The following is a 13,863-nucleotide window of genomic DNA, read 5'->3' as shown; positions in this document are numbered from 1 at the left end:
CCAGTCCTACTTCACCCTGTATACAAATATTTTAACATTGTCAGTGCTCAGCTCTAAGCAGCAGGTTTATGAGAATGTGATGAGAGAGTGAGAGCGAGAAAGAGAGAGAGCTACTGAAGTATCCACTAAATGGAGAGGTCTTGGTGTTTTGCAAAGCCTCCTAAAGCTTTAGAACTGCTTCAAAACAGATGAGTAGATGTGTCTGCGATGCCTGGTTCTGCGTGTGTGTGAGCGTGTGAGGTTTAGGTGCTGGCAGCCGGTCTCTGGACATACTTCCTCCAGTGCGCTGGGTAATAAAAAGGGATGCAAGTGGAGTGGGAGCATTGAGGAAGCAGGAAGCAATCCCACATTGTGGACACATTTGGAGACCTGCTACTTTTTTTCTCTACACTACAAGCTGTATATAATTACTTCAGAAAATATTCTTATAACACTAAACGTTGTTGATCTAAACTTCGGCCAGACTAAGACCAACAGACTAGTCGTAATCTATGTCCTAAAAATCTGACATTTATATGCTACTACGCACAGCCAGAGTTGAGAGCTGGAGGCAGGGGTCCTCACTGTCTATAGCTTGGTGCCCCTAGCTACAGCATTTTACATTTAAGCAACTAAAAATGCAGAGCCTGTGTGCACATTCACAAATGTCCACCATTATTAACAAAACTACTACTTTTCACCCTTCCGTGCAAGACCCAGAGTCTGTTTGATCAGAAACAGGACTAACAGCAATTAAATCAGATTTTAGCAGAATTCGGCATGTTTGTTAATTTAATATAAAACAACTCTAAAATAAACATGTTTCTATAATTCTGGCCACAGATTCCTAATTCTGGCCTTAAGACCTATTGGCCTAATTGCCCAGTGCAAATTTATATTAAGTTAATATTAAGTTTATATTTGGTTGGAAGGATCACACCTCATGTCGTCAAACCGTGAACCACTGTCGGTCTAGGTCAAACCATGAATTGCATGTACAATTTCTTACCTTATGCTGATACACTGGTGAATTCTGCAGAACGTCTCAAAGATGAACAGGCGAGCATTTTCAATGAAGTCCTCAAGACATGCCACCAAGAAGAAATCATTCACCAGCACCTTCAGGAGATTAAAATATTTGGATTAAATATGCTGTTAAATGTTTAAGAAGTGAGAGAAAAACAGCTCTTTCCAAGCCTTCTGTGGGGCAGAGGAATGCTTACAGTTAAATGAGGACAAAGAGCAGAGCGGGCAGTTTATAGAAACTCATTACAGAAATCAAAACCGTTCCTTTTGTCCTGGGACACTGTAACAGCAACAGGTTGAAAAGTGGGAAAACCCAAATTGCCAGAACGTGTGCCAGGTTAAGGTAGAATTAAAACATAAAGAATGAAAATGAGTATTATGAAACAAAATTAGAGATAGGGGGGGCTGCTTTTAACACGTCCACATTAAACTTCAACACTCCTAAGCAGTTTACTTTGGCAACTGTCATAAAAGAGAAAACCCCTATTTGGAAGGTTGGGGGGGATGATTTGGGGCCATTCTCAGCACTCCAAATCAACCACAAATCTTGGAATTCCACAGTAGCCACATAAAACGAAGTAGGAACAGAGCCAGCCACCCAATCCACCGCAGTGGCTTTGACTTATCGCCGCTCATCTTGCCCACTGCCGCAGGGTCCATCAAGTTGCACAGTGGAACCAATTTACACTGCCACTGCGTTCACACAGAGCTTCTCCCGTCTAATAACAGCCCCAGACGCAGATGGCAGCTGGGCTCTGATCAACATACACTCGTAGTTGTCCCCTCCACGCTCCTGCATCAGCCTTACTCTCTTATTTTATGACTGAGTGATATTTTGTGTTCAGTGGAACTCCTCTTGAATGGAGCAGTCAGACACTGGAGTGCAGTGCATTCCACAGTAGTAAAGACATGTGAACTCCTGCTGTCACTGCATCGTTCATGTGCAGTCCTTGTCCTCCATCTTCAGCACGTCTGTTCACTCATAGGCCCTGCTCTGTTTGCTTAGGCTCTATTTGCTACTATCTCGGCTGTTCTGCTTGAAGAAATCCCAACTACATGACCCTATCAGCAAGCGCACATTTTACCAATGACAACGCTTATCTTAACCTGAAAACAAAAACCCCACTTTACTTAACTGCCATAATTACTGTCATCTGTGTTTTTCAAGAAAGAAGGCTCTCAAACGGTTTTCACAAGGGCACAAAATGTCCTTTTAAGTTCACCCTTGAGGGATCTGAAACTCAACTTTTCCTTAAAACCTTGTAAGATTAAAAACGCTCCTATATAAGGCAGTGTCTGTTCTGAGAAGCCTAACGCACTAGACCTGGCAATGCAAGTTTGCATGTGTGTTCAGCATGATCAAACACTGAACACAGTATGCTAGCTTTGAGTACAACAAGAATGGCTCTGGGCTGTTTGACATATTCTCTGTCTTTTCTTAACCAATTTTGCAAAGCATTGTCCATTCAGTGCTTCTGTGCTACTGAGCTTAAAATAAGTTTGAAAACTACTTCATCCAAGAAAAAAAAAAGAACAGCCTAACTTAACAATGAAATGAGACCCTCACTAAACCGGTGACATGATTTATAAACATTTACTTCTGTGAGGGAGCCCATTCGATCAGGCCAGATGTTTTTCATTCCGAACGTTTATCGTCAAGAATCAGGGAAGAAAATGAGACTCAAATCCCCCACATTTGAGCCTTTTATGTCTATGCAGGTCCAAATGATCAAATCATTAGGGAAATCTCCATTACACTCTGCATGCTAAGAGGACAGGCCTTTTGAGAGCAGAGGTAATTAGCACACCTGCCTGATCTCCGAGTAGGAGAGCCCTCTGGCTACTGGACCTCTAGAGCCAGTCTTTCTTTCTTCCCTACAGTGAAGAGTCAGGCCAGGCACTGTGTGAACAGCCACTAATTAGTTGAGACTCTGATTAAGTGTGCTCTAGGCATCACTTAGATCACAAGATATGAAAAACAGGAAAAAAAAAAATAGGTCTGCATGTAAGCATAATTGATTTTTCAATGAGCAGGCAAAGGTCAGTAAAACAGCTTGAATGCTTGAGCGAAGTTTATCAGGCCACTGCACTAGGGCTGTACTTAGATATAACTTCCTGAATGATACTTTTTCCCGACAAATTCTTTGGGAAGCGGCGTGAACTAGAAATAAGGGTGAGGTGCTGAAAGAGGGTATATGTACTAGGCGTGTGCATGAGTACTTATATGGATATACGGATATTGAAATCTCTATTGTTGTATTTTTTGCATTTCAACACAAAGATAGAGACATTATACAGGCTAACACTTCAAGGAGTTGTCAATTATGTGCAGCGTGACTGTCAGGAGTGAAGATCCAAAAAAACACATGACAGAAAATAACAAAAGCTCAGCATGGTGAGAAGCCACAGTAAAACTGTAGTCAAACGTTAACAACAGTATGGTGTCTGCTTTTCAGCAAACTCTGTACTGATTTAACAAAAACACTGGCTGAGGAGATGAGCTGAGTTTTCGTCTAAACCATGTGTCAGACTCTAGTCCTTGCGGGCCAAAACTCTGCAGATTTCAGCACACAGCCTCAATAAAACACACCTGAATCGGCTCATCAGCTAATTAGCAAGGCCTTCATGAACTGAATTCATAGCGTTAAATAAGGGTAAACGCTAATCACTGCAGCACACTGGCCCAGAAGGTCACCAGTTTGACATGCCTAAACTAAAACGTCTAGCTAAATTATTCACTGCTAGTTTGTTAATGCATACAGACTTGCTTGTCTATCCACGTGGATACGTAAATACTGTGTTTTTGGTCACTGAAAATCAAGGTTTCTGAAAACGTTCTCCAGAATGGAGATTTTAAAAGTTTTTTTTCATGTGGATGGGGGGGGGAGAACTAATTTGAATAGCAATACAAAGTTCTTGTACAATCAAACTACTTCCATAATAGTGCTTGGACTGCCATATAAAATGTGTTTGCGTTGCTACTGGCTGAACTTAACTGAAGCCATTATGACCAAAATAATCAATCATGAATATCCCTGCTAGCTGCAGCCCTATGATACTTTTATACTACGAAACACGTCTGATGAACATGAGCATCCAACGCTGTGCTAGGGTTAGTGTTAGCTCATTAGCTCCTCTAAAGAGGCAGCCACCATTACTCATCAGACATGAAAACCTCTAAGATTTCCCATGAATATTTTTGAATAATAAAACAAGTTTTCAAACTTTAACCTCCAGTGACTCAAAGCGTAAGGCTATGGCCCTACACTAATTTTAGCCGAGGTTCGTATTTGTTTTCTTTTTGTTGTTTCTTTTTTCTTCCCTCTAGTTAACCGGATATCTGATCATTCTTACACATATTTGAACATAAAAATGAACTGAAACGTGCATTTGTAATGTTTACAAAGACTGAAATGTACTACAGACTAATCAAGCACTGATGTTAATAACATGCATACAGATTGTAATTTCAACAGCCAGTCACCAGTCTAGATTTCAAACAAGCATTGCTTATTTGCTAAAAGACGCCGGTAAGACTGACTACTTCAGCATTGAAATTTGGTACAGAATAATAATTATAATAATAATAATAAATGACATTTGTATAGCGCTTTTCTAGGACCCAAAGACGCTTGAATGACATGGAAGTCTTTGATACTCAATAGTATTGAAGTAATTTGATCAGTATCACTGTAAGCCTACAAACCTACTGTGTTTACTTCACCCAGGATTCAGTCACACAAAGATGACTTCACAATGCTATTTTAGTTTTGGCCATAAATATTGTGTAACACATTTTTAAAACAAATTTATGTCCAAAAGTAATGTTTTCCAGGTTTAGGGCAGAAATGTTAACATGCCAGGTTTGTTCATGACCCTGGAATACACTAGCCAAAAGCCATTACTTAGAATCAATGTTCCATGCACACTAACTATGATAAACCAAAATATGAGGGGGAAAATATCATCTCTTACCAAATTTCACTGGAAAGAGTTGAAGTGTCTTGCGATATATAGTGAAATGCTGTACAAATGTTGCACAATATGCACACCATAAATTACTGCTCTTTTTTCAAGCATTATTGCGCTGGAAGTCAGAGTCAGTGCTTTGACAGTAAACACACTAGTGTATGACACAGCAAATCAGGGTGAAATCTAATGCACAGACCATCACACAAGGCCATTACAAACCAGAGTAAAAAAATAGATGCCTGGCCTGTCTGAACCACAGTAGGCTCTTTCCAGTGCGTGGGCCCACCTCAACAACCCAGAAGTGCTTCTTGTTAACCATACGGCTGATGGACGATTACTGGGCATCATAAAAACATGACAGACGGTGAGTCAGAGGCTTTTCCGAGAGGCATTCTCTCTCACCAGCCCATGACACGGACGCCCACAGAAAGCGGCCAAGGTTTCAAGACCCCTTTCAAGGCCCGAGACAAAAGTGAAGGCCATCTGTGGGCAAGTGTGGCTCATGACACAGCATCACTAATGATGCTCACCACCACTTGGGAAAGTTCAGAGACTCCTCAGACCAATGGCAGGTCTGGGTCGCGTGTGGTTTCATTACAACTCCTCATTAGGGAAATTGAGGAGTCATGGAGGTAAATTGAAAAGTTGCAGGCTTTCTGTGGTCAGAAATGTCAGGCTAGATGAGCTTAACTGTGTAACAACAGCAGCACTTCTCCAAGTGTATTCTGTTAAAGTTATAGAACATAGTGTTCTATAGTGTCAAGGTATAATGAATCTGTTATCTCAGCCAGGCTTTTGTAAAATTATGATGCCTTTGTAAATGTTTTTTTTAACAATTCAATAAATAAATAAAAAGCCAATAACAACAAAATACTAAAGGGGCAGATAAAACTTACCGACTCACACTCTCTAAGCTTCTTCTGAGCACCATCGAAGTCAAAGTTCACATACAGGCACTCGACAAATTCCGTGATGGGGTCTTTGTAGGTGTAAGACTCCTTACAAGGATATAAAAAAAACAGGTTATTGCATTTCCCTTTTAACAATAAGAAAATAACAATGTTGTTTTATTATTAAAGATCTGACCATGTTTATTCATAACCATCAGTCTTTAGAGTGACATTCCTTTCTTCCAAATCTATAATCATTCGTAAGATGAAAGGTTCAGACCAGTGTCTTTAGCAGATGAGCCACACTGGGATACGTGATACAGGTTTTGGGTCTTCTCTAGGATATAAATACCATGGATGCCTGACAAACCATGAGTGCAGAGAGCAGTGTGAGGAGGCCGCATTGAGCCACATGTTTAAGTGATTACACAGGGGCTGCGGAGATGGCTTTTATTTAGATTTCAGTGCCATTGATCTCTGAAGAAGCTACTGTTGTTGGATGATGAGACACTGAAACACTACAATCAGACCGTCCAGCTCCATTCATCAAACCTAATGGGTTCAAGACTCACAGGACTGGAGCAGGGACCCGGAAAGACTCTCAGCTCTCAGAAACACAGTGAGTGAAGTTCTATTTTCAACCAGCACGTGCTTATACACATCATCAGTCAGCGATTCCCCGCTGGAGAGTACTTAAGTGATGGTGGTTTTTTCAGATCAAACAAGAATGCATTACTACTCAAGAAAAAACCTTGAATTAAGAGCATCAGCAACCAGTGTCTTGTTTATCTGCTACAGGATGGACTGGATATAAATCATTTATTATAAAGGGGAACGCTGGCAATGATAACTGCAGCTTGGATCAGCAGTGCCTTCCTCAGTATTCTCAGAACTATTCCAGCAGGAGGGGGTCACTTGGGGATACGTGATCTAGACAATGATGCACAGTACTGTGCAAAAGTTGGAGACACTTAAGGAAATTAGAATTAAACAGCAATTTATTGAGACTAAGCTTATTTACTCAGAAAAACACTAATATTATAATGAATACACAAAACAAATACAGTAAGTAGTGATTTTACATATATCGTTGTGTTTGTTTAACCATTTGCAAACCTCTCCTCAAAGAAGCCAAGTATTACCTGTGGTTATCACCCAATGCCTGGTCAATCAGTATTTCATTATGTTAAATCAAGTGTGCTGCTGATGGGATATAACAAATCTGCGGGATGTTTGGAGGATCCGGGAGAAACCTTGGACAAAACTTTTTTTTCCTCCAAACTAGTCACTGACTGCTAATAAGAAATTCTTGTTACCTTTTTACTGTATTTACATTTATTTCGGTCTATTATAATGAAGTATGGTGTGCTTACAAGCAAAAACACACTAATTACCAAGATAAATGGTTTTAAATAACGTGCTTAGGTGCCTAAGACTTTTGCACAGTACTGTAGCTTACACTGAAATGTCCGAATAAATAAATACTACCAGTTATTATAGTATCTATATGTATTTGTGCTAGTAAGAAAGTCTCTCCAGTTTTTCTTTTTTCTTAATATAGGTTCTAACCATCTTGTACAGGAGCTAATCTAAGGAAGAAACGGTTTTACACAGTTTCCCCCTTACTCCAAATGGAGTCAATCACCAGAGCTACAAGCACATTTAGCGCTAAACTAACAAACATTTCAGACATGTCTTGGTTATCTGACTATGCCTGCAACAAGGAGCAAACTGTGTATTTTTTTTATGGTGAACAATTATTTTAACTTGGGTAAGCATCAGTTAATTAGCAAGAAGCCGTAACATAATACCTGCTGGATGACTTTGACCAGATCCTTCAGGACCTGTCGGCGCTTGCGCACATCCTTGTTAGTGATGACAGCTGTGGTCAGGTAGCGCAGAATATGAGGGCACATGGTCTGAATGGCATTGAGATACCTAAAAAATAAATAAAACACAGAGGAGGGTAAAACACTTGAGAGACAGCTGTCCTTTACAGTTAATGGGGGACAGGACACACAGGCAGGTAATGGTGAAAGCATCTCTGTTCACTGGGTCCCACTGCTGAAGGAAAGAGAAGGAAAACCCCTGTCTAGATACGGATCACTGGCCACAGGCCTGGCCAGTAGCTGAAATACTACCCACGAGGGGCTTGTTTTTCAGCCACAGGTCAACTAGCTGTAGGCTGAGCGCAAGACTGAGCGTTGAGTAGTGCTGCCATTACAATCCAAGACAAAGTTCTTTCTCTGCAGCCTGGGGATAGACTTCAGCTTTCTCTCATAAGAGAGTAAAAAAAACATGCATACAACAGATGCCTTGTCATAAGCCTGAGAGCTCCATTTAAGGTGCACTTAACATATCGAGTCAATTCAATGGACAGCCTCGGTGCCTGCAATCTGAACGAACATCTTTGACCCTCTCAGCCCCCTCCTCCTCCTACAAGGATCAAATTAAATTTCAAAGAGGAAGTTGAGTTGCTCTGCCTCAGCCAACCCCTGAAGCCCTCTTTTGGGTCAGAATGGAGAAACACATGTCGTTCTAAGGGAGGGGACGGCCAGCGGATGGTTTAATTAGTTGAAACAATTAAAGGGACAAGGGGCCCTGTGGCACTTCAGATGTCGGGGCTAAAAACAGCAGCGGGCTTCAGCAGTGTGTGATCCTGGCTAGCATAGCACGCTCTCTCTCTTCTCCCTTTGTTGTTGTCTGAGTCCGTGGCAAACCACAACACTTCATGCTGTGCTCCTGATTAACTTACACCTACTCTCTCTCCAGGGGGTGCTCCAATGGCCAGTCTGCTCACATGAGTCATGATGCCATATCTGGGACTCACACCCCCCCCAAAAAAAAAAAATAATTAATTAATTAAAATGACAAGATTATCTAACCAGCCCAGTGGCTGGTTCTGGTGTTGTGAAGCAGCTTAATAGGCTACAAAATACAATTTAGTAGCCTATACGATTTCATTGTTTCAGCCAAGTCCTGACCACTGAGAACATTCCTCAGGAAATCTTTTAAAACTCTAAAATTAGTCTGAGATTTAAACACAGAGGCAGAGAACAAGAGGCAGAGACAGACGCCCAGCCAGAGAGCAAACGGCTAAGCAGTTCCAATTTCATGATGCATGTGGGGGGGTTGGAATTAGAGGTAAATCAAGTGAAACACAGAATCCACTCTGCGATGGTCAGGATAGCATTACTTCAGGATTATCTTTCCTGTTTGCACCTACATCATAGGTCATCTTATGACAATATTTCGCTCCAACTGCCCTTGGATGGAATGTATAATCTGATAGCCAATCTTCTGTATCATTCCCCCCCTATGAAAACTTTCAGTTTTTGTTTGTCTCTCCACTACACACCATGACTATCATCAACATCATCTTAAGTTTGAAGACAGCTCTTCTGAACACTGGCCAGCTGAACTGAACGAGTTGACCTCAGCTTAAACATTAGTACAACTTAATAATAACAACCAAATGATTGGTTAAAAAAAAATACAAACAAAAATAAGATTTATCATTCAAGGTCAAAGCAATCTTTCAGGATAAATAATGCTCTTCTTCAAATTAAACAATCAATCAATCAATACGAACATAACTCTATTGTGGTAATTGATGATATGTAATGTATCCAAATGCAATAAATTGTGCATTAGGTCAGATTCATGGGATCTGGTCTAATCTTTCTTGGAGGCCACAGCTCTGAAAATAAAGCAAAAGGCAGAAAAGGCGAGAGAACTTACTGTTTAGAAAACAACTATAAAAAACGAGGCCAACATGGAAAGATCTTTGACTTGAAGAGACCAACCGCAAATTAGAAGTACCTATTTGAAGGAGTTTACTGTAGTATAATGAGTCCACGGGTATAATGAGCACCTAAGTCCAAAGGGCTGCTGTAAAGCCAGCTGAGTAACTGTCTCAGAGTCTTGGATTAGGACTGCAGTAAGCGGATAAGGTTTGGTGTAGCCTACGCTGTGGGCTCAGCCAGCGGGTCAAACATCCAGCCCAGGCTTACAGCCACAGGTCACTGGCCCTGGCCCGGGCCCAAAGGAAGCAAGCGGTCACCAGCAGCAGAAAAGGGCCAAGCCTCACCGAGGTTTCCAGCCTGCTCCAGCACAACAAACAACCTCAGTCTACCCTTATAGCCACTATGGCGAAGAACCTATTAGTAATTACTGGTCTGGCCTTCCTTAATCGTCTATGCTGGTAAGAATCAGAACGGGGGAAAAAGAAGATAAGACTAATCTTTGGTGTTGTGGTGGGATGCTGTGCTGGGATGTTGTGCTTTAGGTTAAGCACAGAATTCCAGCCAAGCACACAAAACTGCACTGGGGGAAAAATTGATTTAAGTCTTAAAACAGATGAACTCATTTAATGTAGAACTCATTTAATGTAGTAGGATTAAGTTTCCTAACTGCAATATAAATGACCTAAAGACAAAAAAAAAAACAAAACAGAGCACACATGTACTCACACTTCAGGGTCTCTCTGCTATCATGACAGCTTAAGGTATATAATAAAGAATGCAGTAAAAATGACTCGAGAACTCTTCTCTGTTAAGCTAGCATATTATTCTCTGTGTTCATCAGCAAAACCTGACAACTTGTTTTCACTTTGGCCCCTGGGGTCGTGTGTGTGTGTGTGTGTTTGCACTCGTCTGGGTTCACAGGGGGAGTCTGAAGCAGTGGTCTGAAACACCGGACTGGTGAGCGCAACATCAGCAGTTTCATCTGTGGACTGCGGTGGGCTTTCCAACCTGGACCGGTACATCATTCTACCTCATCCGGTTTTATTAGAACAAAACCAAAGCCAAATAAAATCCCAGACAAAAACGTGCAGCTGCTGAAGGTGCTTACTGCGGCTGGTACAGGAAAAGCTCAATGATGTTGTCTCGGCCCTTGGGGTGGTTGAAAAAGACGAAAAGAGACCAATGGATCAGCCATGTCCTCTGCTGAAGAGACTGGAGAGGGGAGCTCACCGTCTGAGGAGAAATGAGAGTGAGAGTGAGAGTGAGAGTGAGAGAGACAGAGAGAGAGAGAGAGAGAGAGAGGGACAGAGAGTTGAGAAATAAAGAGAGAAGTGATGAGAGTCCTTCGCAAGTTTGGGTTTGATGAGTTTCTTCAATTCACATCTTGAACTATTGAACTCCCTCAAGTTAATGGCTCAGCTTCAGCTGGCCATATAATTTCAGTCTAATCCAAGTCCAACAGAGATGTTTGAGTTCAGAAAATAAAAAAGGGTACTTTCTGCATGCCAAAACCCCTCACCACTTTCCCTGATCCATCTTTTCAATTAAAACTCTAATTCAATTAGCACAACTGCATAATTAAGTATCGGCTTCAGTTTCAACAAACAGAAAAGAAAAAAAAACTGGAAAAAAGGGTAAATAAAACAAAATAAAGAAGGGAGTGAGTGAGGGAGAGATAGAAACAGCAGCACCAGCAGTAGTGATGGTGCTTTGCTGAAACAAGAAGCGGTCAATATCACAGCCTATGTAAGGGAATCCAAGTGCAGTATTGAATTCTGAGTGGTGGGGCATTACATTGTTATCGATAGTCTCCCTCAGGCGGGTGAGGTCCTCCATGGCAGCCTCCCAGTTCTGCATCAGGATCTCAGAGGCCAGCTTGCCCCACAGGGAGTTCAGTGCGTTTCTATCCGTCGCAGGAACCTGCAAAAAACAGCATTATAAGGCTCAACAAAACAAGATGTCCATTTATTCTAGGTGAGCAGGCACTAATTAATCAGGGCCATGTGAGTAGATGTTGCAGCACCCCTGGAGTAAATGGGGTTACATTCCTAATTCAAGAGCAGAAGGCCAGCAGTCAGGAAAGGGCAGAAACATTTAAGTCTGTAGCTGTGGATCATGAAAAACGGTTTAGCTTTTTTAGAAAACCTCATTTGCTACACTCTGTGTACAGTTTAGAACAGTAGTTTACTGAAAATAAAATTCAAACAATGTTTTTAACTGGTTGCACAAATTGATTAAATTGATTAAATTAAAAGTCTTCCCTATTCAAAAGTTCTACAGATGAAATCCAACTGGCCTCACACTCAGTGGGGTTCACTCAAAACAGGCTCTCCTGCACAAGGTTAAACAGATAAGGTCTTAAAGAAAGGACCAACTCATCTGCAGCATAATAACATTTGTTAAACAAGTGCGCTCTAACTAAGCTTAGGGACAAACACTACCTATGTCAAAGGAAATATTCAGTTAGTCAGATTAAAAGATCACAAGGAAGTTCAGGGGGTTCACCAGAAGGGCACATCACCCTAAAGAAACATTTCTGAAAAGCACTAGACTACAAAGCATACAGCAAGAAACCGAGTATCGCATCGCTTTGAACCATTAAAAGTTGAGATAATGTTAAAACTACTGTTTTTGGGAAGCTGGGTCCTAATCTGTTTCCACAGTCTACAGTTTAAGCATCAAGGGAGCCCAGAAACGGACATCAAAACAATATAAATCAATGTCTATAACGGCCCACAAACACATTGCACGTTCAGATATCCCGAGTGCAGAGCCATACTTGGGGCTAAAGCTCCCCAAAGCATTGTGGCCTTGCACTGACCTCAGAGCAGTGACTTCACTGAGGCTTTTTAATGAAGTGTGCTGCTACTGCTAGTGCTGGCCTAAACACGTGCAAGACGCTTTGATCAGCTCTGTAACAGGGACAAGCAGGAACAGTGGGAGTCTAATCAAAGTAGCTGTTCCTAGAGAAGTGCAGACAGTCAGGGGTGCTGCTGTTCTGTCATGATTCACATTCAGCTGAAAAATTCATCAGGCGTGGATGGGTTCTAGGCAATTACAGGGTCAATCAGCAAGCGAGTCAGAAGCACTTCACTGGCCAAATCACAACTCATATATTCACTCATATGTTCTTTCCAACTGGGCCAAAGCTATTCTTCCCAGAGCCTTTAACTGCAACAACAAGAAGATCTGAAATTGTAATGTCTCGTTTACAGACTAGCCTTTGATGGCAAAGTTTTGATAAACATAAAATTCAATAGAAACAAAGACAATAAAAAGGATCACTGATCACTCTGATAATAGCCTAACCATTTAACACAAAGTAAAAACTTCCTGTTGAATTACATTATAAACCCCTTTACAGACATTTGCCCAAGCCACTGAAATATGACCTCTAGTTAACAAGGCTCATCTCTGTGGACACAATCAACTTCAAAAGAACGAAAGCTCCTGTTATTAATTATGTCAAAACAGGCAAAAATAAACAAAAGGTAGCAGATAATCAGCTGCAGGCATGCCGTGCTGCCAGGAGGCTGGGCACTGGGCTGCAGCCATGGGCTTCTGGAGAGGGGGGCGCAGTACAGGAAGCTATGATAACAATACACTTCAGGGAGACAATGACTCAAGCTGGAAGTCAAGGCAGGTGTCTTGTGCAGGTTCACAAAGACCTAAACTGCCTTCAGATATTAAGTCACCCCTACCTCCATCTCAACACAGCATGGCCAAATGAGCACCATCAACCCAGCAACAGCACACCAATAAACTAAGGTGCTAAGGTCTCAGCTTGAATGACCCAACATAATAAATAAACACTTACATTTTCAGGCCTATTAACAAGGGGAAACAGGAAGAAACTTACTAATGTGCAAACTGACTTATGGGGAGAGGAGGAAATTCCACAGATTATGTGCATTGTAGAGAAACACACCAAGTTAAACATCTAGACAGTCACAGGAAAAAATGGACAGGTCTAAATGACTTTCAAAGAGGAAAACTCATAAGACAGTGGGAGGGTGGGTTGGGGGTTGCTGTGTTGCCAATATAAAGGTCACTGTTTCATTACTAAAAGTGTTTGTTTTTTTCCCTTTTTTTTTCCTGGAAGTCCCTGCCTGCTACGTTTGGCGAAACTCCATGTCATTATGGCAGCCTTCTGCACACTGCCTGGCTTTCAGCGGTGGCCATGCAAGAATAGTTTCAATACCTGGGTTTTTCCAGCAGTTACCTTAAGTTTCCACTGCTTCCCCAAATGG

The 13,863-nt window shown here is 41.5% G+C and overlaps 1 protein-coding gene across 1 annotated transcript in view; it reads right to left on the bottom strand.

Annotated features, from left to right (window-relative positions):
- eif3ea (eukaryotic translation initiation factor 3, subunit E, a) overlaps positions 1–13,863 on the bottom strand; it is a 34,316-nt gene that overhangs the window by 7,947 nt on the left and 12,506 nt on the right. Inside the window, exons 6-10 of the mRNA XM_036587832.1 lie at positions 11,408–11,533; positions 10,722–10,846; positions 7,679–7,805; positions 5,874–5,975; positions 989–1,098 (exon numbers count right to left, since the gene is read on the bottom strand). Coding sequence (XP_036443725.1) covers positions 989–1,098; positions 5,874–5,975; positions 7,679–7,805; positions 10,722–10,846; positions 11,408–11,533 — 590 coding nt within the window. The remainder of the gene's footprint in view (positions 1–988; positions 1,099–5,873; positions 5,976–7,678; positions 7,806–10,721; positions 10,847–11,407; positions 11,534–13,863) is intronic.

The sequence above is a fragment of the Colossoma macropomum genome, unplaced genomic scaffold (assembly GCF_904425465.1).
Source record: "Colossoma macropomum unplaced genomic scaffold, Colossoma_macropomum, whole genome shotgun sequence".
In the NCBI taxonomy this organism is placed as follows: domain Eukaryota; kingdom Metazoa; phylum Chordata; class Actinopteri; order Characiformes; family Serrasalmidae; genus Colossoma; species Colossoma macropomum.
This window is presented reverse-complemented; position numbering and strand designations above follow the sequence as displayed.